This window comes from Octodon degus, unplaced genomic scaffold (assembly GCF_000260255.1).
Source record: "Octodon degus isolate 3935 unplaced genomic scaffold, OctDeg1.0 scaffold00125, whole genome shotgun sequence".
NCBI classification, from domain to species: domain Eukaryota; kingdom Metazoa; phylum Chordata; class Mammalia; order Rodentia; family Octodontidae; genus Octodon; species Octodon degus.
In genome coordinates, this window is record NW_004524701.1 from 1,505,059 (window position 1) to 1,517,444 (window position 12,386).

Sequence of the window (12,386 nt, forward strand, 5' to 3'; positions counted from 1 at the left end):
TAGATAGATAGATATATAGATATATGTCACAAGTTCTTGCTGCACAGCTCAGACTCCTAGTGATCCTCCCGTCTCAAGCTCTCTAGCACTGGGATTATAGGTGTGCACCACCATATCTGGTTTTGGTGGCCAGCACAGCATTTCCAGGGCTAGCAAGACATGTGGTAGAAGAGATCAAACGTGGGTCCTTCCACTTGCCAAGCAAGCACTTAGACCACCTAGCTATCTCTCTAGTCCTTTAGCAGTTATTTTCAGAGTAAAAGTAGTGGAGGGTTACATTAAAACACTAAAGTTATAAGGAAATTTAACTTGTTCATTAACTGACATATTAGAGTAGACATTATGTTCAAATTATACATTCCAATTAGTATCTGGGTTATTGGTGTATGTATAATTTCCATTAAATCAAATGTCTTCAGTAAGCCTCCTAAAGCATGTTAGGTAGCTTCTATGTCACACGATGATATTTAAAAGCAGGAAATGGCATTTCTGGTGATTTCATCTGGTGTTAAAAAGGATATTCTGAGCAGAACACTTTCTGTACCAATTATTCAAAGAGCTATCATACAGCTCTCTCCATGGCCTAGACAGTGGTGATTGGACTGTACTCTGGGCAGAAAAGTGACCAAAGCTATTTTAATCTTTCAGCTCGGCTGCTGGAATCCTGTCACAGGTCTCAATGGATCATTGACTGACAAGAAACTAGAGAACAACATGCGTGGAGTAGTCCTCCGGGTGGTGACTGTCCTGGTAAGTCTCATCTGAGCCATGGTTTTTGGTTTTCAAAAGTTCATTTATCTTTGATGCTATTATGTTTAGCTGACAAATTCCATCATTTTAAAATAACTTTATAGAAATACAGATTATGTTTTATAAATATTTTTAGTGGTCAGATTTTCTAGTCTTCAATTTATGTGGACCAGGACCAATTTTTCACAGACATTCCATTGATTCTGTTGTATTTTTCAAGAACTTTCTTAGGCATGATATGCACAATTTCCAGCCTTCTACACTTTATGAAGTAACAGTATCTCTTGAGCATTTTCTCACTATAACTGTTGTGTGCATCCATGAGATACTAATGAAAAATATAGATACATTTTATAAAATATAGAATGTTCAGAAAGGATTCCATTTTTATAAAATATTAACAGACTAAGATAAACATTTTTCTAATAAGGACCTACTGCAAAAGAAAGACCATTGAATTATTTAATAGCTCTCTATTGAGTAACAACTGTATTCCAACTTCATTGCTGAATACTAGGGATATCAGCAAATAAAATAAGCAGATATAGTTCTGCCTTTATGGATCATTATAAATGGTATCACTCATGGGAAGTATTTGTTTTAATTCAGTTTCCTTGTCATAAAGTTGATAAATAGTAACTATTATCATTATTTTCCCTCCTTATAAATTATAAAATAATAGAAACATTTTGAAACAGTACAATATTCAAGTGGCTACTACTGACTAAATAGCCATAAAACATGAACACATGCACTACCCATGCTAGTTTAACATGTTTAGCCTTGTGTAACTATAGGTTTTGAAATCAGTCTATAAATACTAGCTTTATTTTTCTTTAAGATATCCAACTCAGTGGATTAAAGTGCCTACTTAGGCAGACACAGGGGTTTCAGCCCCAGGCCTGCTATACCAGCCCCACCCCTGGGGCATGCTGAGAGGGCACTGAGACTGGGCGTGGTGGCATGCGCCTGTAATCCCAGCACTTGGGAGGCTATAAACAGGAGGATCACTCGTAATGATGAGTCCAATCTACACAGTGAGACCCCGTACACCCTGTACACCCTGTCCTAAGTACAAAAAATAAATAAATAAATAATATCCAACTTGTTTTTAAATTAGAAAAGGATCTCATATCAGCTACATTAATTACAAAATTATTAAGTGGGTGAGGTAGTTTTTTTGATAGATTGATGATAATTGGGTTTTCGTCAATGGTTATCTTTGACATGTTCTCTAACACAAATTAAATAGACCTCACATGATTTCACTGTTTCTTAAAAAAAAAAGATCTGTGAAGTCTCTACAAAAGAAAATTCAAGTGAGTAGCCTATTGTCATTCTTTGTGTACCCATTAACTTATTCCTAGTCATTATTTCTTTCTTTATTTTTATTTTATTTTACTTTTCTTAGCTGGCTCAGCCTGCCCTGAGGGCAGGGCTGGTGCGGCATGTGATGCTGGGGATCAAGATTTAGACCACTGAGCTATCTCATAGGCCCCTTATTCCTAGTTATTAATGTACTTTATTATAAGAAAAAAGTGAATGTGTTCCTGTTTGTACCTGAGGGTGCAGGTAGTCATTTACACTTCTGTGCTATCATTGATTTGTAAAAAGATAGATTTTTAAATTACAATGAACTATTGTCCTTTTGCTTGTAATTATCATGGAAACTTCAGTGACAACAGCAATAAGTAGACAGTATACATATTTTGTTTTTCTTTGAAATAAGAAAACAAATTTGTAAAACAAATTAACCTTACTCAGTTGTTAAGCAAATATTTATTTATCAGTTAATGTATGATAAACTTGGTGATAGATACAAGATAAATTGTACACAAATCTATTCTAAGTGTATGCATAGAATCTTTGTAGAAAAACTCACATACAATAAAGCAGCTAATGCTTATTAAATACTATATACCAAAGTATACTATTCTACAAAGTTTGTGTGTCTGTCCTACTCATTTATTACAGCATTCCTGAGAAATACAGACTTTTCTGCTCCCTAGAATTTGAGGGAAGATACCAACACACTTAGAGATTGAAAAACATATGTGGAAGGTCATACAGATAGGAAGAGCAGAGTTGGAATGCAAATCTAGAAAGTTTCAGCTCCAAAGCACTGAAATCCTTCACTCAGTGATACATTGTACTTATTCCCCTCCTACTATGACAAGTGTAAAGATTAAAGTATCTGTGGAGCTTTTCATTTTTACTTCAGAGTTCGAAATGTTAAACTATGAATAAGGGGACAGTGGGTGTTATTGGGGATAGGTTCACAGGACCAACTGTTTTCAATTCATTTCTGGGCTGAATGAAATGATTGCGGTTTTGTTCACAGAGTGGTTGGTGTGCTTCACACAGTACTAGTGCTTGTCTAGCCCAGGTCCACCTTCACCACTCTCTGTGGTCTGTTTCTGGCAAGCTCTGCTCTGAACAGGTCCTGCATGTGGGCTTTGCGTGGAGCTAGATGAAGAGTCTGTCTTATCCCAAGTTTTCCGTGAGGCATGTATCAGCTGGGTGCCAAGTTGAGTGAAATGGTCTAGATGTATACATTCCCACGATAGTCAACCATTGCTTTTAAAAATTTTGTTTGCTTCCCGACTCCTCTGGAACTAAAACCAGTATGGGTTTTATTTATTTTGTACAAGAAGCATTCCTGGTTTAGATCTTAGATGTATGCCTTTGTGCACTTCTTCCATGTAAAACTGGCAGTCATTTTCCCCCAAACCTGTTCCATGACTCCAAAATCTTAGTAATGTTCTCTAGTATCCTGAAACTAATAGAAGAACAGCTGCGTTGGTGCTACTCAGAGAAAACCAATTGTTCCATGCTTAACTTGATCAACCTAAATACCATCTTCTTGTTTTCCAAGGACTTATCTTGAAAATTATCCAAAAAAGAGAAAGAAAATGGCTCATGTATAAATACCCTGGAGAAGATCCTTAATATTTATATTACAGCTGAAATCTAGCCTCAGTTCTACCCACTCCTATTTTACTTCTTAAGAAATTTATAGCTTTCACTACACACATGTTAGCAAAATATATATTCCTTATACAATTTTGGAATCTTCATTCTTATCATTGGGGTCAAGGATCTTTCCTTGACTTGAGAGAAATAGTTTACTAAACCAAATAATTCATCACTGTATGGTTTGTGACTCCAGAGGCCAATAACTGGTATACTCAAAACATTCATTGAAGAAAATTAAATAAAGGAATTATTAACAAAAAGAATGAATAAATATGAGTAAAAGAATCCAAACAGTGTGGAAGTACCAAGGCCTATGTGTACTGTAAGCCTTGAGTTTCATGGAGATTGGAGGAGTAAAGGGGGGAGCAACATTACCTGACTTGGTAATAGCTAGAAGCAAGGAATGGAGACCACTCCTGTATCTGTGAACTGTAGTACAGGGATAGACTGGGGGAAGAGGATCACTGTCCAAACAGTTGACAAAAATAGCAGGACTAGGGAATAATCCAGCCTTGGCCACCCACCTGTCCATCTCTTTCCATTTTCTCCAGTAATGGCATCTTATCCTGTAGTAGTGGTGCTCAAACAAATTATGCGTCATACAACAGAAAACACTGTAGCTAAATAATATGTGACAGTTTTACAAAATTAAGTCAATAGACATCTCTGGAAAGTTAAACACAAAATACCAGACAAGAAACTTTCATAAGGGAAGGAATATTTTGGGGAGATTCAACAGGGCTGAATAGAAGAGCTGCATTGGTGCTACTCAGAGAAAACCAACTGAAAGCACAGGTAATAGATAGAAAGGGAGGGCCATATATCTGATGCCCAAATCCATCTTAAATAAGAGACCTGTATATTAAACAAAACATAGACATAGGACTTTAGAAAACAGCAGTCGGCCCACAGGGCTGCCAATAGCATGCAATCTGCTTGGCTGAGCAAGTTTCACCATACTATGAAGTCTCCAAGAGCCAGATGGAATGCAGAAGTGTAGCTAACTCAAGCCAAATGTGGTAGATTTGGGAGGCAAGGCCCCTTGCATCTTATGTTTTCCTCTACATAGAAGTAACTTGGTAGGAAATTTCACCCACACTACTCCCTCCCCAATGGGCTGTCAGCTTTACATTTTTTGTTGTGTATTCTAACTAGCACCCTTAAGGACAACAGGGTTAGGGACCACAGCAGAGGCAATCTATGGCACTTCCTGCCCTGTGACAGTGAGAGGGACACAGATGCATAACATTTAAACAAGCATAGCACCTCCCCAATGGGAGAGGAGATTGAAGTGGGCTGAATAACTTTGTGCTCCTCCTAAGACTGAGTCAGAAAAGCTAGAGACCATAGTGGCATGGTAGTACATGACAGTGGCAACAGTGGCAAAGATAATGAGTGGAAGAGAATGACCCATCCTGCCTTGGGACTGGTGAGGTTGGCACCACCTTCTCAGCAGAGGAGATAGAAATGGAACCAGCAGTCTCTACAGTGACAGCAGGAGCAGAGAGATAGAGATAGCCACAGTGTCCCACCTCATAGCACTTAGCAATATGTAGCATAAGAGGACAGAGACAAGGCAGTGGAAGTGGCACAGAGAAGGCTGGTCTAACCAGGAGAAACCAACTACATTTGGAGCAACCTCAGACTGTGCCTGTGTAAGGGCACCACAGCAACTGGGAGAGAGACACAGAAACAAACAGGTTTTTGGATTTTTTTTTTAGTTTGTTTAGGTCTTTACCTTTGTTCTTATTCTGATCCACTTTTCTTCCTTCTCTCTTTCTTCAACTATCTCTTTTGATCTTATGATACCTACATATAAGAACATTTTCTTAAGTCTTCATGATCCAATCTAAAACCTTTTGCTTTCTCCCTCATTCTCTCTCATCTGCCCCATTCTCCAGTTTCCCAAAGCCTAGAGGATCATCTGTTGTCCTCCAGCTTTGCTTCTAGTATATTTGTCTTCATTTGGCTTTCTGTTTTGTCCCTTATTACTCTTAAATTTCCCCACTGCGAGGTTAATTCACTCTAGTAAAAGTAAACTTTTTGTGCTCAAGTTCCTGAACAATGTTTGAATATTATATATATATATATATATATATATATATATATATCTGTAGGTCTTGTCCCTGTGCTTAAACATACCAAATTAGTAGTTACTGATTTTGTCAGGTTTTATGCCGTGCTTCATACTGTTATTGCTAATTGTACTAATTAAGCCAGATGTCATGCATTTGTAATCAGTTGTTCTCTTTTGTATAATATTATTGTGATTATGCTGGGTCATAACTATCACTATAGGACAATAGTAAAGACTGGCTGTTTAGCCAAATAGATAGCAACAGCTCAACCTTAATAAATTAAAAAAGTAGGATCTTGGGACAAACACAATGACCAAGAACCACCTGCACCTAGAAAACTTCTCTGCAGAGCATACATGCTGTAGGGAAGCCTCAACACTAGTGATAAATCTATGTACTGTAAGAAGCATACAAACATCCACACAGGAAACAAAGCAAAATTTAAAACTGGAAAATGACAATACACAGGAGCAAAACACAATCCAAGATTTTCTGCCTACCCAGGACAAATTCGGAAACAGAATCAGAGAATGACAGAATCTACCCACCTTATTTTCAGGGTAGCAGCAGAAGTTACAAAACAGATGTGTGAATCTACTGAGGATATCAGAGAAGAAATAATCTCCCAGGTTAAGAAAAGAGTGAGATATGATGATCATAATGATGGGCTTGCTCAGCAAAGTTAAGGTAGCCATTGATTAAAAATAAGACGGGCATAGGGAAATTATAGAAACCATGAATACTCAACATAGGAAAAGAAATGGAATCCATGAAACTGATTCAAAGAAGTAGTCAGAAAATTAAACATTCCATTGAAAACCTTCAAAATCAACTGAACAAAAGTGAAGACAGAATATCAAACTTAGAACCTAGTTCTCTTGACAGTAGCACAGGACCATGATAAAACAATGCAACAGGTGCAACATGATGCAAAGAAGAACAATATAAAATTGATCAGAGTCAATGAAAAAGCAGGAGCCATTACAAACAACATAAAAATCCTGTTCACAGAACTAATGCAGAAAACTTCCTAAGCATGGCAAAAGAATTACACAAGTGAGGCATATTGAACTCTAATTATTCATAACCAAAATAAATCTACACCAAGGCATACAATAATCAAGATTCCAGGAAACTAGCATAATAATAGGATTTTAAAAGATGTTAGAGAAAAGAAACAAATCACTTATAAAGAAAGCCCATCAGAGTCGCAGCAGACTTCTCAACACAAAACTTTAAGTCAAGGAGAGCTTGAAATGAAGTATTTCAGGTACAGAAAAAAAAAAAGAAAAAACAAAAAACAACTTCCAACCCAATTTCTGTACCCTACAAAACTATCTTTCAAAATCAGTGGAGGAATGAGATACTTCCATGAAAAGAAACTACAGAAATTCAGGTCAATCAAACCAGGTCTCCAAAGTGTCCTGAATAATATTTTAGGAAGATATAAAGAAGACTACAATCCAAAAAATGTGAACTGGAAGAATCTTCCAGGCAAGACAAGCAATTAAACAGTGATGAAAGACAGGAAACCAGCAACAGGAAAATGAATGCCAATGAAAAGTCAATACATAGCAGTTACAGCCATCAATGTAAATGGTCTAAATTCACCATTCAGAAGAAAAAGACTGGCAGAATGGAACAATTAACAATATCCAACAATATGCTGCATATAATAAACACATTTAATTCAAAAAGAATTTTGTAGACTGAAAATCAAAGGATGGAAAAAACATTACGTCTGACAAGATCCCAGAAAAAAAAAGTTGGGGTAGCTATTCTATTTGAAGACAAAGTGAACGTCAATCCAAAACTGACCCAAAGAGACAAAGAAAATCACAACATACTTTTAAAGAGAAAACTTCAAGATGAAGTGATAATAATCATATATATCTGCCCAAAATACAGATGTACCCAACTATATAAAACAAATATTAACAGACAGGAAATATCAAATAAGCACTAACAATTGTAATGGGAAACCTAAATACACCACTGTCACAAAAAGATAGATTAACTAGACATAAAATGAACAAAAAAAATCAGAACTAAACCAAGCCTGTAAACAAATGGACCTGGTAGATGTCTACCAACTGTTCCACCCCACACAGAGAAATACACATTCTTCTTTGTGTATAGAGAATGTGGGACATTCTCTAAAACAGATGACATAATAGGTCATAGCACCTGCTTAAGCAAATGCAAAGAATTGAAATTATCTTGTGCATATTATTAGACCATAGTGCAGTGAAACTGGAAATCAGTGGGAAAAGGAACAACCAAAATATGGAAATCAAATAATTCCTACTGAAGAACCAATGGATCATAGATGAAATTAGTGAAGAAATTAAATAATATAATTAAATGACAGTGGAGATACAATAAAACAGAACTTATGGAACACAATGAAAACAGTCCTTAGAGAGAAATTTTTTAGTGGTGAATTCCCATAGCAGGAAAGCAGAATGAGCTCTAATAAACCACCTAATGTTGAAACTCAAACTTGCAGAAAAAGAAGAAAAATTCAAGCCCAAAGTTCAGACCAGAAAGTAATACAATTGAGACTAAGAAAACAATGCAAAGAATCAAAGAAATGAAGTTATTTGTTTGAAAGGTTGAATAAAATTGATAAACTCTTACCCAACCTTATAAAAAAGAAAAAAGAAAGTACTCAAATTCATGCAATTAGGAACAAAAAAGATAAAAATCACCATGGATCCTGTGGAAGACCAGAAGATTATCAATACCTACTTTGAGAATCTATACTCTAACAAGATGGAAAACAGAAGAAATGGACAAATACCTAGATGCATATGAATTGCCAGTGTTGAATCAAGAAGATATAAAAAGTATAAATACTCCATTATCAGTCACTGAAATTGATAATGCAATTAAAATTTACAAATAAAGAAATTCACAGGTTCTTAGGGGCCAGGGAGATGGCTGAGTAGAATAAGCCCTTGCCTGGCAAGTGCAAGGGCCTGAGTTCAATCCCCAGATCCACTGAAAATGAAAAAGAAAAAAGAAATCCACAGGTTCTGATGGATTCACTGCTGAATTTGCCAAGAAATTTAGATATTTGTGCTGCTACTTATCAAACTCTTTAATGAAATTGAAAGGGAATCAATATTTCCAAAGTCATTCCTGAAAGCAAGAATTACTTTGATACCTAAATCAGAGGTACTTTGATACCCAACCAAAAAAGTAAAGAGTACTACAGATTAATCTCCCTAATGAACATAGATGCAAAAATCTTCATTAAGATGATGGCAAATAAAATGCAACAAATCTTCAAGAAGGTTATACATCATGACCAAGTAGGATTCATGCCAGGGATGCAGGGATGATTCAACATATGAAAATCAATAATGTAATATACCATATTAACCAAGCCAAACACAAAAATTACATAATTATCTCCACAGATGCAGAAAAAGCTTTTGACAAAGTTCAACACCCATTCACTATAAAATCTCTACAGAAAATTGGAATATATGATTTTTATCTCAACTTGATAAAAGCCATTTATTACAAACCAGCTGCCAACATCATATTAAATAAGTTAAAACTGAAAGCTTTCACTCTAAAATCAGAAAAAATACAAGGATGTCCATTATCATCACTTCCATTCAATATAGTTCTGTAAGCACTAACCAGTGCAATTAGACAAGAGAAAGAAATAAAAGGAATAAATATAGGAAATATGTTAAATTATCATTATTTACAGATGACATGATATTTTACATAGAAAAGTAATATCTTTGAAACAAAAGAATATCTTCAAAAGAAATGACACTAGAAGGAGCCAAATGAAAAAAGTAGGACAATAATAAAAATGGAAAATGATATCCAAAGTAAAAAATATATCATAATCATAGAAGCATGAAGATATAAAATACACACAAAAGCATATCTTTAGTATCACACAGAAAAACCAAACTACTTGTTAAGAGTATGATGCATTTCTCTGAACAACTCTCCATAATCAGTGTTACATTTACTTGGCTAGAGATTTCAGTCATATCCTATGTTTCTATTGCTGTCATTGTCCTGACTATAGTAGACAGTTGTCTGTTGAGTTATTTTCTGAATAATTTCTTTTCCTGAAATTCTCTATCAATATTCTCACTTCTTTAAATTGTCTTCAGTAGGCCTTAACCCTGTGAAAATTCACATGTATTACCTGAATTCTGAAAGAGAAAAACATTATATAATATATCCTAAACTATTTGAAATTACTTATTGAACATATATTGCAAGTTATTTCCCTCAACTGCTGAAAGGAAAAGATAAATAAGATACATATATGATATATATGTGACATATGCAGACAAAGAAAGAAAGAGGACTCAATTGAGTATAATACAGGTTTCAGTCTTTTTGCAATCCATTGTAATTAGTGACATTTACCATGACTGGCTTCATGAATGCAGCACTCTTTATTACCTATTTCACCGTGTTATTTTACTCAGACTCTTTTTTAATTCTCTCTCTCTATATTTTTTTTTAGTTAATAATTTCCTTGGTGTTAGATCGCTCCATTAATCTAAACAACTTACATAAAAAGTTATTTTTTGCTTATAATGCATGGAATGTAGGAGTAGCTTAGTAAATATTTTTATTGAATGAACCATTTAGAATATCTTGTTAATGTGAAGCAGGGCATGTATTTATGAATATGTATGGGGAGGGTGATGGAAAAGAATAACAGAAAATATCTGCATGTATTAATTTTGTTTGCTGAGACAAAGTTGCCAGCTAAAAGGAGGAAACATTTACTTGGCTAGAGATTTCAGTCATATCCCATGTTTCATGTTTCTATTGCTGTCAGGTCTGAGTGGAGGCAGAAGCATCTTGGCAGAAGTGAGTGTGGTAGAGATGCTGCTCTCCTCAGAGATAGGATTCAGACATGCCTAAGATATGGGGGAAATCCTGCTAACTCTCTTCTGCCAAGCCCACTCTACTTCCTAAGGCTTTCACCATCTACAGATACCAGCAGTAGTCGAGACCAAGCCCTCAACACTTGCATTTTGGGAAGACACCCTATATCCAAACTATAATAACATGCAATCACAAAACTAAGAAAGTGTGAGGCATAAGTTTGCCAAACTATATAATATGAGGATTTGTCCTTCTTTGATTTTCATCTGCAAAATCCAAATTTTCAAAAGAGATGGCAAAAGTTTCCCTCACGATAGATATTCTTTATTTTGGCATGACATTTGATTTCTGAAATATTTTCTTTTTAATATACCTTAGTTGAATAAGTAATGAATTCAGGTGGAATTTAGAAGGCCTTTTCTTATCTAGTTCATTTATTTTTTGAACAAGTGCTATAACCCACATACTCCCCTCTGAAGAACAACCTATTTACTTAGACTTGCTGGAGCTTCAAAAACCTCTTAGCTTGGTTCATTGCTCCTCACTCAAAGTCCAATTGACTTAAAGGAAAAAGCTCTCAATATCCTTCAGTGTTTGTAGTTTTCTAAGATATCAACTCTTCTCAGAATCCTCTCCCTGAACTCATAGCTATGGGAGCTAAGAGAAGATATCTGCACTCTCTTGCCCTCCTCAGATCACCAGGTCAACATAAGCCAACTCCAGTCTTCCTCTCCAATTGGTGTTAACATAGTAGCTCCTTAGTTTCCCATCCACTTGTTAGTACACTCTACTCAGTGTTATTTATTCAGTATCCTCTTGATATGAGGAATTTAGTAGGGGCTGAGGAATGCACATGTAAACCATATAGACCTGGCTGCTGCTGTCGTAGGACAGGATCTGGGAGGGAAAACCAACAATATTTATCTGTCAGCACTAATGAGCAGCTAAACTGAGGAGCTCAAAAATCCCTGTCCTGAGGGAGAAGTGCTTGAACTATAGTGTTCAAAATACAAGGAACCTTCTGTATGTCCTAGATGTCTGGGGGTGTGGTGAGGGACTCACAGAGAGTGGAAGGTGGACAGAACTCTTGGGAAACAAAATGTTTTTCAAGCAAAGAAAATCCATAATTGCAATGGTTTATGTCTAGTTATACCCCTAAAGCCTCATGCAGTCAAGGGGAAGCTTCTGGAGTTTGTAACTGATTCTTTTCTTTTTTTTTTTGAAATGTATTCAGGACAGTGTCTACAGGATCTCACTACATAGATTGGACTCAGTGATTCTCCTGTTTTCAGCCTCCCAAGTGCAGGGATTACAGGTGCACGCCACAACCTCCAGTGTCAGTTGCCATTCAGGTGCACCCCACGGGCGGGGCTGGCACAGCACATTGGGGATTAAACCCCCATCCACTATGCTTTGCCTAAACAGGAACTTTAGTCTGCTGAGCTATTTGGCCAGCCCTTTGTGATTGATTCTTGAACCAGTGCTGGGATGATGGGTATGAGTGCCCTGGAGCAGATACTCTGCATTACAACATGAGGAGCGGAGAGAGGCTAGCTAGCTGCTTGAGCTGCTGCCACTCTTTTTAATCTCCGCTCTTTGCTGCCACCATGAGTGGATGCTCTCTGCCCTGCGCCACTCTGCCTTTGAGACATCTAAGGATGGACTGAAACCTCTAGTAACTGTGAATTAAATATTTGAACC

General features: G+C 36.3%; 1 protein-coding gene across 2 annotated transcripts in view; it reads left to right on the forward strand.

Moving 5' to 3' along the window:
• The window catches only part of Grid2 (glutamate ionotropic receptor delta type subunit 2), a 1,592,033-nt gene that overhangs the window by 1,186,106 nt on the left and 393,541 nt on the right, over positions 1 to 12,386 (forward strand). For both annotated transcript variants that reach the window (XM_004640617.3, XM_004640618.3), the window contains one exon: positions 649 to 750. In XM_004640617.3, coding sequence (XP_004640674.1) covers positions 649 to 750 — 102 coding nt within the window. The remainder of the gene's footprint in view (positions 1 to 648; positions 751 to 12,386) is intronic.